Source organism: Lycium barbarum, chromosome 8, assembly GCF_019175385.1.
Source record: "Lycium barbarum isolate Lr01 chromosome 8, ASM1917538v2, whole genome shotgun sequence".
Lineage (NCBI taxonomy): Eukaryota > Viridiplantae > Streptophyta > Magnoliopsida > Solanales > Solanaceae > Lycium > Lycium barbarum.
The window spans coordinates 112,451,253-112,472,079 of record NC_083344.1 but is presented as its reverse complement, the minus strand read 5'-3'; the positions used below and the strand labels follow the sequence as shown (position 1 = coordinate 112,472,079).

General features: G+C 34.0%; 1 protein-coding gene and 1 non-coding gene across 2 annotated transcripts; both read right to left on the bottom strand.

Annotated features, from left to right (window-relative positions):
• Positions 1–359: 359 nt before the first annotated feature.
• Positions 360–433, bottom strand: TRNAI-AAU (transfer RNA isoleucine (anticodon AAU)). The gene has a single exon. It is a non-coding gene; the product is annotated as a tRNA-Ile (tRNA).
• Positions 434–7,471: 7,038 nt separating this feature from the next.
• Positions 7,472–15,267, bottom strand: LOC132606747 (aspartate aminotransferase, mitochondrial-like). The gene is made up of 10 exons (XM_060320369.1): positions 14,753–15,267; positions 14,427–14,512; positions 10,862–11,068; positions 10,671–10,776; positions 10,144–10,248; positions 9,879–10,051; positions 8,710–8,869; positions 8,543–8,638; positions 8,383–8,477; positions 7,472–7,812 (listed from the first exon to the last, which is right to left on the bottom strand). Exons 1-10 carry the CDS (start codon positions 14,933–14,935, stop codon positions 7,740–7,742), a joined length of 1,284 nt encoding a protein of 427 aa, XP_060176352.1. The 5' UTR covers positions 14,936–15,267; the 3' UTR covers positions 7,472–7,739.
• Positions 15,268–20,827: the final 5,560 nt, after the last annotated feature.

The following is a 20,827-nucleotide window of genomic DNA, read 5'->3' as shown; positions in this document are numbered from 1 at the left end:
CCTTAAATTATCAAGTTATCAGTAGATCCTAATTTTAATTGTTGTGTATAACATATAATTAGCCTTCCGTTAATTGGAATGCGCACTTTATCCTTTACCTTATCCATTTGATTAGGGATTAATAAGACACACATCAGTTCATGTAATGCATGAAAAGAATGTGTTATCTCCTTAAGATATATAATGCATGAAAAGAATGTTTTATCTCCCAAGACATTTCTTATGCAGCATTTAAGAAACATCGCTTTTGATTAGTTTCTTTTACCAGTTATTAGGAATTTAATGCACTTGCCATTTTGTCCAGATACGCATAAAAAAGGTAACCCAAAAAAAAAAAAACCAAGGCTCACAAATACGTTTGGCCCATGCAGGTCTCGAACCTGCGACCTTCGCGTTATTAGCACGACGCTCTAACCAACTGAGCTAATGGGCCTTGATGCTGTTAACGCTTTGTATACAATTAGTAAGTCTGAAATCTAAACTTCTTTTGCTTACAATTGGCAAAATATTACTATCAGGTAACAACTTCAGCTCGTAATGACGTTTATTTTCACCCAGGGGATGTCTCTTTTTCCCCAAAAAGAATTTAGATTTCAACTCATTATGTGTGTGTGCGTGTTTTTTCAATTTTATTTTGGTGGGTAGATTTACTTTACACTTTGTTTGGATGGTTGTTACGTATTAATGTTTCATAAGATATCGTATTGTGTTGTATTGCATTATATTTTGATGAATACAACGTATGGATAGATTGCATCGTTTCCTATTGTTACATAATGTTAGACATAAAAAATTTGAAGGATAAACCTACAAGAAAATAGGGTACAGTGTAGAGCTGTCATAAAAAGGTACGATAAATGATAAAATATGATTATTAAATAATAAGTAAAGACAGAATAAGAAAAAAATATATAAGGTAACGACGCATTATGCCAAATGGGGCGTTACATAAAATTGAACTTTTCATCGTTACACGGCGGAACTGAAACACAGTTTTTCATATCCTAAAAGATTATCTTGTGTGGTTTGGAAAGAAAAGATTTTCTAAATAACAATTCAAATTGACGCTGTAATGACCCGTTTAGTCATTACCGTAAAATTCTGAAATATTCGCAACCTTGACATCCTGGACCTTTTCAGTTCGCTAAGTATTTCCGGCGGACATCTAGCCTAACGGGTCCCGTTGTACGGGTAGGAATTAAAATATCAAAATCCGGGTCGGGGACCCAGTCAGGCCGCCCCAGCTCTGGTATGACCTCCGCAGCGATCGCGCCCCAGCGACCACAACCCCGCTAAAGCATAGGTGGGGTGGTTGCATCAGATCGTTGAAGCGACAATGGGGAAGCCGAAGTGGCGCCGCTGAAGCGGTTGGTCGATTGCTATAGTAGTGACCCGCAGTAATTTTCCCTATTTAAGAGTTCATTTCGGGATTTGACCCCATTTTCTCAAAACCTAATGTTACACCTCGGAAATTCCTCGTGAACGTGCAATGAATAGACCAACGAAGAGTATGAGTGTACGATGTTTTACAAAGAAGGGGATGACTACTTATGAGTTTTGAAAATGCGAAAGTTGCAGATTTGCACTTCGGCCCAGTTGGTCGTAAAATAGAATATGGCCCGTAAAGTGGTTTACGGACCGTAAACTGCTATCGTCTTTCAACATTCCAAAACTTCAACTTTCTGCCAAATGTCTAAATGGTTAAATACGACTCAGAATACGGACCGTAAATCGAAATACGGCCCGTAAACTGTGACTGTAAACCACCATGACCTCCAGCAAACCTTTTTGGTTTTGTTATGCTTAAATACCGTCGTGAAAGACGGACCGTAAACCAGAATACGTCCCGTAAACTGGGTTTACGGCCACTGTGCACTTCGACTACTGTTCATAAAAACCAGATTTTAAGTTAAGTATAAGGGACCCTTTTTCATTCCATTCATTTCATTTTCACTCCACACTTCAAGAAACATCTAGAATACTCTCTAATATTCATCCACAAGAGAATCCAAGGAAAATCAAGATCAAAAACACCAAATCCATGAAATCAAGAGTGTGAAACTCATCAAAGTTCATCTACACCAAGAAATTGCAAAGGAGGTGAAGTAGGGTTTTTAGTATAGAAGAGTATTGCTACTCAAGGCTCGTTCCTACCACATCTAAGGTGAGTTTTATGACTTTCTCATGATGATTGAAGTATTTATACGTTGAAACACTTGGATTATAGAAGAGTGTAGTAAATGGGTCATAAAATGTGAATAGTGTCATAGTTGAATGATAGTTGGATTGAATTATGAATGTTGATGAGTTGGGAGTATAAATATGTTATAAATGACGTGTAGACCATGAAATAGGTGTTATGTATGAGGAAATGTGATGATGAGCTAAAAACCCATAAATGTAGAGAAATTGGGGGAAAATGGTGGAATGTGGTAAATGTAGATAAATGACTATTGTTGATACGATATTGTGAGTGTTGTTGTGAATGTTTGGTAGTTGAAATGAAACATGGGAAAAGTAGTAGAAACAAAGTAAATGTTGTGCAATTTTCCCTAGAAATAGTAGCGCGTTCTTCTTGTCGATTGACTAACGATGGTACGAATTCTCTTTTGAAGGTAGAGACGTGACATCAAAGGAAATCAAGCAAACGATAGCATAGTTAAACGACAAAGGTATGTGAGGCTTATCTTTTCTTTCAAAAGGCATGAATCCTTCAAGTCTTATATAATCCTTCTACAAAATGAAGCCTATGAGTCCTTCAATATATTGAATTACATATGAATATAATGGTGATGATAATGAGCTAAAGTATAGCGATTCAAGAAATTGTGGCATGATGTTCCTATAACGCTAATGATGTTATCTTTGTTAACACTCTCCTTATGCTCTATTTCCTTCAAGGCGAGGCACGATACTCATAAACGTTCATAATATAATGGGGGGTTCACGACCTTACGCTACACCGACATAGTGTGGTTGCCCTTAAAGCTTAACGTATGCTCTTAATGCTAATATATGATATGTCTATAAGATGATTAACAATGCTAGTTTGTAATACGATGATGATATGTATAAGATACCAAGAAATGATAAGATGATGCTATGTTATGAGATGTGTAATAGTGATGTGTTATGATTGATTTGGTGATGATAAGATTTCACCGTGCCTATTTGTCCGGGCATGTCACCGCGAATGCGGGCTGCGTATGATTCCACCGCACCTATATGGCCGGGTATGTCACCGCTAATGCGGGCTGCTATGTTTACACCGAGCCTAGAGGGCCGGGCATAATCACCACTAGTGGGCGGCATATAAGGATTACCCGGACGCGGGTAATGATGCAGAGTACGATGTGACGATGTACGTGATGAAGTATGTGATGGTGTATGTGATGATGAATGTGATGATATATGGGAAATGACAAAATATATACTATGATGATGTAAATATGATATATGTAAAAAAAAATATGTTGCTTATAACACTCAAGCAGGTTATATCTTTTCTTATGATTCATGATGCTTCTATGACATTGTTCATTTCATTCCTGCCTTACATACTCAGTACAATGTTCGTACTGACGTCCGTTTTCTTTGGACGCTGTATTCATGCCCACAGGTAGACAGGAAGGAGATCTTGCTCCGGACTCTTAGAAGCTGTTAGCTGACTGAAAGCACTCCCTTGTTCTGGAGGTGCTTATGATGAATCTTTTGTGTACAGTTGTATGTGTAATCCAATAGAGGCTCGTAGATACTCAATGTGGGTTATGTGGTTTCACAACGTGGATACTGTGTAAATATATTGATATATGTTATTGTATAAAAGCATTATGTTTTGTAATGAAAAGCAGTTTCTTTGTAAAATGAGCATGAAATCGATAAATAATTGTTGAATGAGTCTAAGAAGTAATAGTACGAGCGATGCTCGGTGGTTAGCCCCGGGTACCTATCGCGGCCCCTAGCTGGGTCGTGACACCTAAAGCTCAGACGCCCCTCAAGCCTTTTTGGGAGTTCAAATTCAGATCTTCTTGGGAGTGGTAATCTTCCTAACCTCTTCTAATCTCTTCTTACACATAGCTAATTGTTCCTAAGGTCTTCTCCTAGAAGCAAATGAAAGTGGGTATCACTAATTCCTAGACTTAGAAGGTCAAATGGTTAGCGCGTATGTTCTTAATATGGGTTATATTGGCTCAATTTCTCATGTTCATCACTCTAGAATGGTTACTAACTTAGATTCTCATCTTCTTCCTAAATTGTAAATGAGTTTCTTCCATGAATCTTGAAAATGACTTTCTAAAGAATAGAGTTAAAAATGGTGACTTTACGTAGCTAGTAGCTTAAGTGGTTGACTTTAATCATGAATGGAGGTTAATGAATCACCTAGCTTTATGATGATGGTAAGAGAGTTCATTTAGTGATAAAGGCCTAGAAAATATAGAGATGTTCTAAAACCCCAACTTTCCTTATCAATCTGAATGTTTTGTAAAATGTTCTAATGATGATTCCTATTATTGAGTCTCATGATTATCTCAAGTTCCTTCGTGCGTGTTACGATGAGATGAACAAATTGAAGATCTACGGATATTCATGGCACCTGCTCAGCCTCGAGGTAGGTTAAGGCTTCCTTTTCAGCAGAGTCCGGTTAGATTTACATTTTCATGTATTAGATGGAACGGAGAATGCATGTGTAGGATTTTGGAGTTGGAATGGATTCTTAAGATGGTACTGTTATGCGATTTGTGTGTTTGGGCTTGTGGCCTATAGACTACTTAGGTTCATGTGTTGGTTTTCCTTGAGTATTGGTGGACCTTATGTGACTTGGAAGATTAGCTGTGCGGTACTTAGTTTACTATGTCCCTTTGATGAGGAGTCCCCGTATGATGCGCATAACTTTTTCTATGCTTTAAATAGTGAATCTTAATGGGTATTGAAATGGGTAAAATGTACCCAAGATCGTGAATTGATTCTAGACTGGGTATTAGTAATGTCTTGTAAGTAGAAGGTGAAATTATCATGTATTAATGTTGATAGGCAGTAAAAGAAGTGAGGTAGTATTGTTATGTGACTTGTCCGTGTTGATTATCGGAGACTATAGATATATCTTGTTCGTGATACTTCCGTCCTGAGTACATGTGTACACAACATTGCATCGCATATACATTTCATACATTATTGCATTGCATTGCATTGCACTTGGCTTCTATTGTGACATTCGGGTGATGTACTTGTGTTATATGGATTCAGATTGAGTCTATTGGGACTTGACACAATTGGGCTTAGTTGCTAAACCATAGGCCATAATCTTGAATTATTTTTGTTGTATGTGTTGGTTCCCTAAAATTAGTTAAATATCATAATGACGAGTTGACTTCTATACTAAGATTGAATAGCGTAATGATACTTGACTTGCGAAACTTGTGTGGAATTGCCTAGTGTTTATTAAGAGAATAGTTAGTTAAATTAAGAACATTGATGTTACGACAAGTGGTAGGTGATGTGCGTTGTTGACCTAGTTTCACTAGTCATGCTTATTTGCGAAATCTTTTACTGATATGTTCTTCTAACTATTGTCGGCCTATGATGCTTACTGAGTACGCGTTGTTGTATCGATACTACTCTTACTACACTCCTTTTGGAGTGTTGTATTTTTCAGGTTATTGATTGTCGATCATTCGGAAGATGCATGGTGCTTATCTCGAAGTCCTCTATCCACTTTATTTCGGAATGGGGATTGGGTATTAGAGTTGTTAAGAGTATTCCAGTTCCACATTAGTCGCTCTTGTACTAGTCTAGACCAAGTCGTGGGAATAGAAATGAGTCATTGTATTTATTTATCTATTGTAAACACTTCCGCTATTTGGGTTAATATATTGATTTGATTTTCGCTGTTTATTATTCCTATCTTGAATTAATTGAATTTTCGTTCTTTACTTGGAATCATTATGTTGATTAAGGGTTCACCTACCGAGGTGGGAATGGTAGGTGCCGGCGCGATCCTAAATTGGGTCGTGACAGATGAAAATTAGTTTTCCCCGTGGTCCAATCTAGGGCTGTTCACAGTTTTGGTTAAAACCAAAACCAAACCGAAAATTTAACCAAACCGATTAAAAAAACCGACATTTGGTTTGGTTTGGTTTGATTTGGTTTTAAATTTTAAAAATCGATTATATTTGGTTTGATTATGATTCTATTAAAAAATAACCGAATAAATAACCGAACCAAACCGATAAATTATATACATAAATTTTATAATTATTTATATGTATAATATTAGTTTTTCATAAATAATTATAAATATTTTATACCTTTTAATCATTAATTTAATTTTTGATCTACTTATTTCACATGATTGTTTAAGACTCATGTTTTAAGAATATGTCCAAGCCTATGTCTTTAAGTCTTTTAACTCTTTTAAGTGTAAACCTACTAACAGAAGCTCACGTTAGAGTCTAATGTCTTTAATTTAAATTTTTAGCCTTTCTTTGTCAGCCATTTGATTTTAGGTTGTTTCTTCTTCTTTTTTCGAATTTATACCTTTCTTTTTTCTTGTCTGAATGGGTCCTAAACTTCTAATGCTTTTCTTATGAAAAGGACAGAGGTTGTAGATTATAGAAGATACTTCAGTAACATTAGCATTTGCTGCAACTCAAGCACATGGTAATGCTCTAATACTTCTTCCGTGGGTAATCCTCTTAAAAAGCAAAAAAGAATAACTCCTTGTAATCTAGCCTTGGGGATAATGGTAGAAAAGCATATAAAGTTTGGATCATTACACAAATTTTTTTTAATAAAATGGGAGAATTGAGGGCAAAAATGAAAGTACTGCCCCAAAGTTTGTGATCATTACACAAAATTTTTTTATTTCATATATTTTCATTTTAATTTTAGATAGTATTTATGTTTAATTATTATGTATGTTTGTAACAACAACTAAAAACTCTTATGCTCTACTTTATTTCCATGTATGTGTATTAAGATGACAAAAATAGTGCAGTCACTACTAAGTTAGTTTTTAGCTCTATATGTAATAGTTTAGCAACTTTGGGTAACTTGAGTACTACACTATCACTAATAGTGAAAGTGTTTCTATGATGTATGTTCCACCTTAAACTAAAAATAAAAGTTATCGTTTGAACAAAAAAAAAAAAACATATCTTTTTCAACTTTTTAATGTTTTACTAATAAGTCTCATGGCTGCTAGTCATAAATCGAAAAATTAAACCAAACCAACAATAACCAAACCGGTGGTTATTATTTTATTTGATTTGGTTATGATTTTAGACATTTAAAAACCGACTAAATTAGTTCGGTTATGATTTTAATCAATAACCGACCCAAACCGAACCATGAACACCCCTAGTCCAATCCATGTGGCCTTAACTGTATTTCCTAGTATTAAATTTGCATCTTTAACAGATATAAAAGTATTAGACAATGATTGCTCTGCATAAAATTTCTATAAGAATTGATCAGTATATAAGCTAAACTACAAATTTAAAATGATTTGGATCAATACAATTGTTATGCTTACAAGAACAAGGGAACTTCTGATGACATACTTCAATATAAATTCTGAGCCAAACCCCTCAAGTTTTGGCTTAATAAACATTCTGGAGAAAAGGTATATATTACATAACTACATATTTTGACTTCGGCTTTTGAAACATTTAGATAGACAATCTAATCTACAAACAGCTTCTTACCAAAGCCAAAACTGATTCACCATTTCAGCCAAACTATTATTTACAATTGGTAACTTCATGGATTGCATTTGCCAAGTAGTCCACATTGCTGCTTGTCACCCCTGCCATGCTGCCATATTGTAATATGTCAATTGCAAAAGCATAAAAAAAAGGAGAGATGCAAATCTTTTGTTCTTTCTGTTTTCTTGATTCAATTTTCCTTTCCGTATTTTTCTTGTGCAAAACAACTAAATCGATAAAAAATGGAGCAAGCTTTATGGTAGAATCAAAATCTAATACTCTATTTTACCTCTAACATGTATTTTTAGAGAAGTGAAACCCTTAAGAATTTCTCGGAGAACTTTTCACGACTATGAATGAGTTATCTTAATCGTCTTTCCTTTTGACCTACTATGTGTGATTATATGTCAAGGGGAAAGGGAGGGAGAGGTGGATGTATAGTTTTACTTCCCTTGTAATTCTTAAATAGACATATACTTCCTCAATGTCGTTTAATCTTGGAGGGATACGAAGAGCTACGTGCAAGGAAAAATACCCTCCACTTATTCTATCACCCTAACTAGCAAATTCATCATTCTACTGTTATTATTGCTATCACGTTTTCTATCACAATGCCATTAGTGTCACATATATAGGCAACAATACTTAAATTCAAGAAATTTTAGCGAGTTCTAAGTACCTGATGCGTCCATCATTAGTCATGTATATATGGAAATCCCTCTGCAGTTGGTCAACTTCCTTAGGAGATAAACCGGAGAAGTAAAACATACCAACCTGAAGATTTAGCAATTAGCAGCTGTATTTAATATGCGATTTTGCAAAGACTTAACGATTGGTACCTGCTTGGTTATATGTTCCCAGCTTGCAGATGAGTTCACCTCTTCAAGATTCCGACGTAATGTGATTCTCATTCTGATCAAGCGATCCACCATGACCTTACGTGAAAGATATAATCAGTACGTGCATAAGGAAACAGAATGGTAATACAGAATCGAACATCAATTACCTTAACTTCCTCTTCCCAAAGTGCCTTTAAATCAGCATCATTCAAGATCGCTGACACCAATAATGGGCCATGAACAGGAGAGCTACTGTACATTGCCCTAACAATCTGCTGCAACTGGCTCTTAATCGCAGTGGCTTGCTTTTCATCCCTGGAGACAATACTGGTTTGCAACCCAAAAAAAAAAAAAAAGGGAAGAAAAAGGACGGGAAGTTTGAGAGTTGGAGACAAATCAAGAAACCACGAAAGCAGCAGATATCAACATAGAAAACCAAATAATTTTGGGTTTTTTTCATTTTTGGCCTATCAGCAAAAACTAATCTTTTTTTTTTTTTTTTTTTTTGCACGGATTGTTCTTCATTTGGAGTGGTCTTTAATTTTTCCCTTCAAATTGGTGGTCTTTAATTTTTGCCCTTCGCCTGATACCCCGAGGTTGTGGGTTCGAACCCTATCTCAGTAATAAAAAATAAAATAAAAAAATCGCAAGGCAGAAGTTGCAAAATTCTGCCTCTGCCCATGCAAGGCAGAATTCTGCCTCAAGGCAGAAATTTGCAAATTCTACCCATGTGCAAATTTTGCCTTAAGGCAGAATTTCAGCGGCAAAAGTTAAAGACTACCATTTTGAGGGGTAAAAATTAAAGACCACCCCCAGCAGAGGGCAATCCTGCAAATTGCCCAAAACTAATTACGGGCGCTTAACCGAAATAAACAAAACCTATACACTGGATATGCATATGTTATGTATATTTATACTTAGTATACAAAACCTAAGCATTTACTGACTATTTCGTAAATTAGATCACCAAAAGGCATTGGACTGTAATTATCTCAATCACTTCCCTTGTACCAAGCAGAATAAGGGACCCATTAGTCACTGTTCAAGGCACGCAAGGATCATACAGGTTAACGGAAAAGGTCTAGTTTCAGTTAATTAACTGAAAGCCTAGTAACTTCCATCATTTGTGGTCATTTTATCGACTACTAATCACTAAAGTGGACGTACGAATAAACTAAGAATGAAACAAGTTGAAGTTACTTTGTTTGATGGATCTATTCCTTGTTTCTGTTCGTTCAATGTATACAGTTTATAGTCTTAACTAATTAAAGTGGTATTATTCCGGTATTGTTCAAGATGAGGAGTTGCATAGCTCTGTAGCTAGAAGTTTGTCTACCTGACACAACCTACACGGTGTCCATACAATCCCATATTTTTGGAAAAAGATTGAGCACAGCCCAATAGATGTCCATCTTCTAGAAATATCCGAATAGCAGTGGCATCTCTCTCAAGGTCCCCGCTAGCAATTCCTTGATAAGCCATATCAAAAAAAGGAAAATGATTCTTGATCTGAAACCATTTTTCACAAAGATAGTACATAAGAAAGTTATGTAAGAGAGTAAATAAGACTAGAAATTAAAGGATTAAGTTATTTCACTAACCTTGCATATGTGTGAGATTTCTTTCCACTGCTCATAGTTGGGGTCAACACCAGTTGGGTTATGAGCGCAAGGATGAAGTAAGAAAAAGGAACGATCTGGAGCGTTCTGTGAGATTATCAAATGAATAGGATCAGCGATAGTACTCTAAAAGAATAAAGTTAACTAAAGCAGAGTTTGCCTTCAAATATTTTAACAACATACTGTAAAACTTTCGCAAAATTAATATCTTTACGTCATAGAATGAATTATGATCGCATAGATGGAAGGGAATTTTCTCTATTACATATTTCAGGTAGGAGAATCATATGCATAATTACTATTATTACATAATTCTTCAGCAAAGAGCTTATCATTGGCCTTTACTTAGCTCAGCACACAAGTCATCTTTTATAAAGGCTCACAATCTCATATGTGCAGGAAAAGGGTGAAGAGTCATGTAAGGATGTAAGGTTCGGCAGTGAAGTTAAAGCAGAAATTTCACAACAAATTTGAGAAAAGGCATCTCATCATCCAGCATACAACCAAACCTTGATATCATTCATGAGAGCTTGAAATTGCAATCCTTTTGTATCAGGATCATAATAGTGGTAGGTACTTGTACAAACTTGAGAATCTCTCCAAATATCATGGTGGCTACAAAAGAGGACACATTTCAATCACAGTACAAATTAATAATGGCACGGCATGAAAACGAATTATAAACGTGGAAAACATTTACTTGGACCAAGTTGGCGTTGGTAGAAAAATTTGTGAGTCAGGATAGAAGCGCCTTTGGAATTGAGCAAACAGCCGGCATGCACCAGTCCCAGAAAGAGCTGGAACACCAGCAAACCTGCCTTCTCTAACAACATTAGAGTCATTTCCATAAGCCAATTTTACAGAGTCCTGCACGAACTTTGATTTCGTTGTTGCTTTAGTTGATTCCCTGCCAATAGAAAAACAACAACCATGGTTACAATGATTTAGAATGAACCCAGAAAATTTTCCTGGTTGAATATTATGCAAATATTGTGAATGAATTTGAGCACTCCTAAAGGATCCTAAAGCAACAAGTGAAGTAACCCAGGATCCTTTACAAAATCCTTCAGATGCTCTTATACGTCCAATGGGACATTATGGACCCATTTGCGCATAAATATTTCAATATTTGACAGACTGTAACTTCAAGTAAAACGTTCAAACACTGGTTTGAACGTTTACTTTAAGTGTAATACTAATTTTCATGGATTTCAAGAAGGGCCACTGGTTCAGGGGCTAAAGCTGGCATACTAGGATTTCTATTTACCGCTACCATTTTTCATATATGGGCTGAACGTAATGCTAGGAGATTCCAGTCTACCAGTAGCGATTTCAGATTCAGAGTCAAAGAGATTGTCTTGCAGCTTCACTTGAGAGGCCAGATACAAAGAAAATGGTCCAAAGTACTGGACAGTTTGAGTAGTTTTCCTACTTACACATAGCTTCTTGTTTTTGCTATTTTAGAGCCAGCTGTATAGTTATGATATAGAGATTCAGTTTTGAGCTAGTTCTAGAGTCCAACGAACTAGTAGCTTTGTAATTCTCACACTTGGTTGAAATAAAATTTTCCCTTTCGAACCAAAAAAAAAAAAAAAAAACTGATTTTCAGTCATAATTCTTCTATTCGTTTTCCAAGTGAAGTTCATGTTCAATTACAATATCAAATTCCACAAACCATTTTAAACTTCAACTCCGAATACTCTTTTCTGTTATAAGTCAACACTTCTTGCATGCAAATCTGATTTATTACGAGTGAGCTTGAATGCCAAGTTGCCCGAGTGAAAACAGGCTAACAAAAAGTTGGCTTTGATACTATAGGACATCAACCTCAAAGCTTAAGGCGATGGGTGGAGTAACTCAAGATCTTTATAAAACAGTCTTGGATGCCTTTATATACCCAAAGTGGAACATCATATAACTCAACCATGTCTAACCGTGTCATGAAAATACTAAAGTACCTATTAGTGCAAGATCATTGTCCAACCTCTTCAATACAACAATAACAAAATCTTGATCTCAAACTAGTTGGGGTTGGCTAGATGAGTCCTCATTTGTACCACTCAACTTAAATCATTATAGCCATTCATTCCAATACTCAATAAACTTTCCATCCCCTTCAATCCTATAGATCTAAACTAAATAATCAGCAATATCAGTCCTCGTACAACTGAAGAACTAGAGAATGATAAATATCGCTGCAAACTTGAAAACCCTTCCACACATTGTTATTTCAATCAACTCCTTTCCTTAATTACTCGAAAGGAATAGCTCCCCCTTCCTACAATAAAATTAATTTCTCTTTTTTACATTTTTTTTTTTAATGGTGGAGTCTAGGCCTGCTTGCGTGCACCTCAACTTAGTATCACATTTGGCTTGCTGAGAGCTTTTCCTAGACTATTTTCTACTCCCTCCGTCCCATAATAATTGTCCACGTTACTAAAAGTATCCATCCCAAAATATTGTTATTAACCTGTATCCGGAAATATACTTAAACCAGAAACTGGAAATTAAAAATAATAAAAAAAAAAAAACAGAATCTGAAATTTTTAGAAGAACAGTATCTGAGATATGTATAAGAATTAAATCGAGTCCACTGAATACACAGTGTGTCCTTAAGGAAATTATTCCCCTCAATGTACCCGAGGTTGTGGAATATATCCTCCCAGGATAGAACGATTTACTTACCGTTGTAGCGGTACTGCAAACTCCGATGACAGCGAACTCACTTGAAGGGTGTAAATCACACGAAAATTTAATGTGCAAGAAAAAGAAGAGAGGAGAAGATCAGAAAATTTGTAAGTAAGGAATATCTGAGGATCAGCAGGTTATATATAGTCATGGAAGCGTTGGTTCAGAAAGGTTTGCACCCTTTCAGAAAATTTGTGTTCTAACGGATAGCAGGAACATTTACATTAATCCGAGAAAAAATGGGTCAGAAACGGATCCGGGTCATAATCTGGATTCTAATTAATCTGAAAGCCCGGGTCATGATTTGGATAATTAATTAACAATTAATCAATTAAAAGATTAAGTAAATTTGGTCCAAAAAGATTAATCAATCAATCTATCATTTGACTAGCCAAAGCCAAGCCGAGCGAGCAACGACGACGACAGCGCGAGGCTTGCCTTCTTCTCAACCCTTTAGCAACTAAAAGGAATGCTTCTATATTTAAGCACATGAACTTTCCTTTCCACTACCAACGTGGGAGAAATGCTTCATCCAAAAAAGCAAAAAGGAACAATTTAAAATTTTCATTTTCCCTCTATATTTGTTCCCTCCATTTCCAATTCATCTAACACTTAAAACCCAATTATCCCCTACATGAATGAGGAATGACTATAAGATAAAGGAATGCACGGACAAATTGCGTGGTTTACATGTAAATATTAATTGCATCTGGATAAGTAGGTTTCTCTTTGAACTTTTTGTAGTGAACTTATATCGGATGTACTCGGTCAATCGGTAAATATGATATCTTGGAACCGTCGAGCTTTGTTGTACATCTAGACAATATAAGTCACGCAACTAACCCGTAACCATCTATGGTTGATCTTTCAACTGCCTCTCTAGTTAGGCCTTTTGTAAATGGGTCCGACACGTTATCTCTCGACTTTACGTAGTCAATCAATCTATCATTTGATCGAATCCGAAGCCGAAGCCGAGCGAGCTACGACGGCGGCGTGAGGCTTGCCTTCTTCTCAACCCTTTAGCAACTAGAAGGAATGCTTCTATATTTAACCACATGAACTTTCCTTTCCACCACCAATGTGGGAGAAATGCTTCATTCAAAAAAGCGAAAAGCAACAATTCAAAATTTTAATTTTCCCTCCATATTTCTTCCCTCAATTTCCCATTCATCTAACACTTAAAACCCAACAAATACTTGTCAATTTACAAAACCAAGATAAAATTAATTAATTTTTTTCCATTTTGTTCGTAACATTACCTGTGTTTGAGAGTAACCATTATTGATTAGAGTGCAGTTTATTGGAGAGATAAGGGTAAGATCGTAAAAATACATTGTTAATTATGATTTCTTAAGGGGCGTGCAAAATGAAAATGTGACCACTAATATGGGACAGGGGGAGTAGTTAAAATGCTTTTCCTTTTCAACGGAAAAGTCAACAAATTGTTCATGTAATGTCCAAACAGACTTTAGAAAAGTATGAAATGAGACAAATTTGAGTAATTAGATAAGGGGATTCTGTAAAAATATGATTGATTTAATCAAAACTCAAGAAAATAGAGGACAGATGGTACTTACAAGAACTCGCAGCCAGAAATACTTTCCGCAGCTCGTCTAACACACTCAAGAGTAACTGGTTTTCCTTCATCATCTCTGTAAGCTCCCTATGAAGAAGTGTAACAAAACAAAATACCCATCAATCCAGAAGGAGAAAAACTGCTGATGAAAAACTTCAATTAACAACATAGTTAATGGTCCAAAACACACACTTGAACCATCTTTTTTTGGCAAGTTTCACATGGCAACAATCAATTGTTCCCTTTTCCTATATGAAATAGTTTAGATGTTTTTGACCATTATCTCTTAACAAAACCATGAAATTAATAGCATAGAAAGAACAGTACCACACCAAGATTGAGCTTCAAAGGACTTGGATCAGAGAGGAAAGCCTCAGTGACACTGGTGATTGGGTCCTTAGGAGCTGGTAGTACATGGTCCCACCATCCCATAATGTTTTTGACATTTGTTGCTACTGAAGTTGACATCCATCTATTATTACTGAATCTAATAAGATGTCTACTCCACATGTTGATCTTCTTGCTCTGTTCTTTTTCCCTTTCTTGTATTGTGACAAATGCTTATAGTGAGTTGGGATTGTAAAATCAGAGAAAGGGTATATGAATCCCAGGTTGGCGTTTCTTCAGAGGAAAAATGAAGTAAAAACAGTGGTTGTTAATGGGGATACTAGGGAAAGAAGACATTGAAAAGTGAGAACTCTGGTTTGCTATGGCAGTTCCAAATTCCAATGGGCTGTCTTCTCCTAGTTTCTGCCTTTTGTCAAAAAGCTACTTGAAAGTCTCAAACTTACAAATACGGAGGAGTACTCACTCATCATCTACAACCATATGAAATTCCAATGGCCTGAAGTTAAAATTTTATTTATATGTAAGTTATACTCCCTCTATTTTAAAATAAGTGTCTCTTTTAGCTCATATATATCCTTTAAGAAATTATTTACTTCTAAAAAATTATGAATATTTTTACTAACTTATCCCTAATTAATGTTTAGAAAAAGAAAAGTTAGTTAATAATTTTTTATTATAAATAAGGGTAAGTTTGGAAGAATAAGATTAATTTCTTCTTGAAATCCTAAGGTGTCACTTATTTTGGAACAAAATAAAAAGCCTAAAAGGACACTTATTTTGAAATGGAGGGAGTATTTTTTTTACAGACATAAAACCTCACAAGCTGTGAAAATTGTTAAAAAAAAAAAAATCAATTCTTATACAATCTTATCAAATGAGTAAATTATAGTTCATAACAAAATTAATACGATACTAGAAGACATTTCTAAAAGATACAACATCAATTGATCGAATTTTGATCCAATAAAAGAAAAATTGAACATGAGTTATAGTATAACACTCTTTAATATAATCCTCCCAAAAGTAAATTTATTATAAGTATACTACCAACTTGATGATCTTTGAATATTTGATATATATTGTTGGTAAATATATCTACCAAGTTATGGATATTTTCGTTTTTACAAAATATAAACTTATGGGTCAAGTTTTACATTTAAAAAAAATTTAAATCATGATTTGAAATTCCAAAATCATACCTTTTTGGAGAATTTGGAATTTGAAATCATGATATGAAGTTGAAGTTGAAATTTTGTGCAAATTGCATAAATAAAAGATGATTTAAAATCAAAATTGAAATCCTGATTTCATATCACATGACCAAACGCCTACTTAATTTATTTTTCAACCTAATTTATTTTTCCACTTCAACCAAATCAATACTCCCTCCCTCTCAAAATAGTTAGTACTATTTGTTTTCATTTACACGCCTTTAAGAAAATATTACGCTTTTCGTCTCATTTGTCTTAGTTTGACTTTACACGAAATTTAAGAAATAAAGTTTTTTTTTTTAATCTAGTAATTTTAAATTAAAGATGTGTTTAGTATTTTAAATCTTGTGATCTTAAACTTACTATGTAAACTGTTGAAATTTACTAAATACAAAAAGAAACACTCATTTTATGACAGACCTAAAAGAAAAGTAAGACACTTAAAATGAAACAGATGGTAATAAACATAAAATTTTGACTGGTTATCTTCTTAAAATATTTCACCATATTTTCTCTCTCCAATAAATATTTATTATATATCTATGTCAATTCATGATGTATTGTTGTAATTAATACAAAAGGTAAATGAGAAAAAACTACTTTATTTTATTTTATTTTTTATTTTTATCACGGACGACAAACATAACAATCTACTAAATAGTAACACGACTTATAGAGTCTGGTACCTGCTCAGTACCGGAAGGTATTTAGAGACGGAGGGAGTATTATTTAGATGTCTACAAAGAATAATGCCTTTTTACAATATTTTTAAATAGAAAAAAAACAGTCAAAACAGAAAAATTACTCTTTTCTTCCCACTTCGTGTGAAGCACTTTGAGTGGTCATTGATAACGTCCAAATTCACTCCTTAAGTGAGAAAGTGTACACGGTCGTATGTAATATAACTATGAGTCGGGGTCGAATCCCACAGAGAACAATATAAAGGTGATCAAGAAAATAGAGAATTTACACCAACTAAGCTAAGCCAAACACTTTTTCAATATTTGATTTTCGATTTAAGAACTAACAAAGATAAAACTAACCTAGAAAGCGGGTAAAGTGATCAATGGCCTCACAAGCAAAGGAAAACAAGAGAAAAGTGATCAATGGCCTCACAAGCAAAGGAAAACAAGAGAAATTACTCTCAAGTAACGATCCAATGTATTTTAAAATTTTACAACTAAGAGCGAGTTTATGTTAATAGATAATGATTTCTAAAATCTCATTGAAAGTCTTCCAATCAAATCAATGAATTTCACTCTAAGCTTTTCCAAGCCTTAAGGTGTGATATTAAGCATAACCAATTTAACCTTGTTAACTATCCTATTCCTAGCTTAAGTTATTAGATGGGGTTTAAAGCCCCAAATCCTTGCTATTTACTCGTTTCCTAACCCTAACTTTCTTTTTCAAGCAAAGTCAAGGTAAAAAGGCACACTTAATGTTTGCAACCACTAAATGACATCAAAGCTTGAAGAGTAAATAGATTTTTTTTTTTTAATCAAAGTTCCATCATATTGATGGAGAAGTTAGGCAAGACTCCAACCTCTTCATTCCAAAAAGGATAATTACACGGAGGAGGATATAAACCTTAGTCTCACTTAGATAATGTAGATTGAAGGAATCTAATCTAATAGTTATCAGCCTAGAGTACATGTACAAAAGATTGAGGGACTCCACCCTATACAAAGCTGAATTTTTTGCAATGAAAACTACCACTACATACAAATATGCAGCAATAGACAATAAACCAAAATGATCAGGTCATACCATCATTGATGCAAAAGTGGTTCTTCTTTGGTATAAACCCGAAGTTAGGCATACCATCTTGATCAAATTTCAAAGAAGCTCTAACCCGATTAGGAAGGGAAACAACTTCATTGAAGATAGTAAGAAATTTGTTATGTACTCCTAGATTGGCCAAGTGATCAGCAATGTCATTTCCCTCTCTAAAAGTATGTACAAAAAGAACATTTTTAAAATTTGAGATCCCTCAGATTTGATTCAGAATATGCGTGATTTGCCAGTGAGGTTGACAAGACTTGTTGAGAATATTCACAATAAGCATGGAATCAGATTCCACAATAAAATTCTGAAATCCCAAGCTATAGCTTATGTTTTAACCCTGCAAAACTGCCTTAGCTTCAGCAACATTGTTGGTACATATTCATAAGTTTAATCACTTGCTAGATAATATGCCAAATGGACATTTTGAAGTTCTCAAACCTACCAGAACATCTGTTCTTCCATATTTTCCAACAGATGATAATAGGAAGACATTGAATCATGGTAGAATGAACACTATTACTAGTTTTAACAATCCACCAATTCATAAGTATAAGTCTTATGTTTTGACTTGTATAAGGAATATTACTATACTTACAAAAATAAGTCCATACCTTTTCAGAAATCAAGCTCTTATTGAAAAGATGATCAATAGTTTCCTCCTTATAGATGGTACAATATGAGTAACTAGATAAGCATTAACCCACTTTATTAGAAATAAAAATAGTTTAATACATAAGCAAAACAAGTTTCAATTCCTAACTTGGAGAGTGAACGTTTTCATAAACAAGATTCAAGTAATGGAATGGAGTACAACACACTTAGATATTCAACATATAACAAGGAATTGAAGAAAGGATTAAAGTGTTTCAATCTTCTCTTCCAAAGTGTTGGTTGAAGAACCCTAGCTTTAAAACCTTGGAAATATGGCCAAAGATGATAATAATTTCTCTCAAGTCGTGCTCTTATAGCTCCCCAATTTTCTCACATCAAAATATGACCAAAACAGCCCCAAAATTTCAGATTTGTAAATCTGGCCATTTTGCATTTTTAGCCATTTTTTTCATTTTCTTCAATTTAGCCTCTTTTGACTTGTTTTCAGTCGATGAATAGATTTGAGCCCCAATTTCCCATAGTTTTATCTCACTTTATTGAAATTAGACCTATCATCGGATGTTTGGTGCTTATATATATATATATATATACTAGCAATAAATGCCCGCGTGATACACGGGCCGAACATGTTTATTCACTTTAATTAGCCAGCCTTTAAGATTTGTATTTTGAAAAGAAATTTTAAAAACATTATAATTGTTATTATATATAGCAACATATACAAAATGTATTTTATGTACCATCACTTTAGTTATAATTAGAAAATGGAGTTTAAAAATTAAAAACATATGATGGAAGTCTTTGACAATGAAAGTTGTTCATCGATGTGAAAAAGAAAATTAGTAAGAATATGAGGAAAAATTAATATTTTGATTCTAGATTTTTTCTTTTAAATTCTTTAATATCTTATATGTATACCGACAGGTTGATATCCATCTCAATTAACTAATTGTTCAGATCCAAACATAAGAACCATTGTTGTATATATTGAATTTTTTAAAAGAAAACTAATAAAATGTTTTTATTAAATTAATTAAAAAAAAATATTATAATTTTTTATATTAACAATTATAGATAAAAAGAATTGTTACAAAGAATCAAAATTAGAAAGATATATGTTATATCATAAATCACTAAATTTTAATTCTGAAATGAAAATATAAAGTAATACATTTTATAAATGTAAAGAAACAATAATCAGAGAATGCAAAGGAGAGTACAATGAATAAGTATTGACAAAGAAGAAAAACGGGGATAAAAGTCACTCCCTCCCTTCATTTTTACTTGTCCACGTTGACATATCAGGAGAAAGAAATTTTCTTCTTCTTATTTTACCTTCACATTAATTACTCATTTTCAAATCATTTTCTAAGGCTATTGAGACTATACATCGATAAATATGGATATTATGATAAAATATATACTTCATTTATTAATTCTTAAAGAACGTGAAAAATCAAAAGTGGACAAGTAAAAGTGCATGGAGGGAATAAATATGTGTAGGAGAATTAAAATTAAAGTGCATATGTGTATACATGAGAAATGAATAAATACTCAGTACTGTGACATATGTTCAAGTGGGATAAGAAAGTAGTTGGTTAAAGTGTACAATATATATAACTTTTGGTACAAATTTGCATTGCTATAATTCGTCCTCTCTTCACGTTTAAAGCATTCACAAAGAAGGAAAACGGAGATAAAAGTCACTCCCTCCGTTCACTTTTACTTGTCCATGTTAACATATCAGAGAGAAAGAAATTTTTGTTCACTTTTACTTGTCCATGTTAACATATCGAGAGAAAGAAATTTTTGTTCTTGTTATTAATTTTATCCTTCACATTAATTACTCATTTTCAAATCATCTTCCAAGGCTATTGAGACTTACACCAATAAATATGAATATTATGGTAAACTATATACTCCCTCCATCCCATATTACTTGTCACTTTCTCTTTTGCACGCCCCTTAAGAAATCATAAATAAAAGATGTATTTTATTATCTTACCCCTATCTCTCTCCAATAAATACATTATAATCAAAATTGACTATTTTCAAGAACATTTATTACTAAGGATAAGATGGGAAAAATTAATTAATTTTATCTTGGTTTTGTAAATGAATAAGTAACTTGGACACATATTTTTAGTAAGGTGCCCAAGTAATATGGGATGGAGAGGGTAAGATGGGAAAGATTTAATTAATTTTATCTTGATTTTGTAAATGAACAAGTAATTTGGACATATATTTTTAGTAATATGAGACGGAGGAAGTACTTCATTTATTAATTCTTAAAGAACGTGAAAAGTCAAAAGTGAACAAGTAAAAGTGCATGGAGGAAATAAATATATATATCGGAGAATTAAAATTAAAGTGTATACATGTATACATAAGAAGAGAACAAATATTCAGTACTATGACATATGTCCACGTGGTAAAAAAATAGTTT

Coding starts and splice junctions, on each gene's coding strand:
- LOC132606747 (XM_060320369.1), bottom strand. CDS start 14,935: ATGTGGAGTAGACATCTTATTAGATTCAGTAATAATAGATGGATGTCA. Junction 11,069..14,426: donor ATTTCTGGCTGCGAGTTCTT/GTAAGTACCATC, acceptor TTCTATTGGCAG/GGAATCAACTAAAGCAACAA. Junction 7,813..8,382: donor ACTAATGATGGACGCATCAG/GTACTTAGAACT, acceptor ACAATATGGCAG/CATGGCAGGGGTGACAAGCA.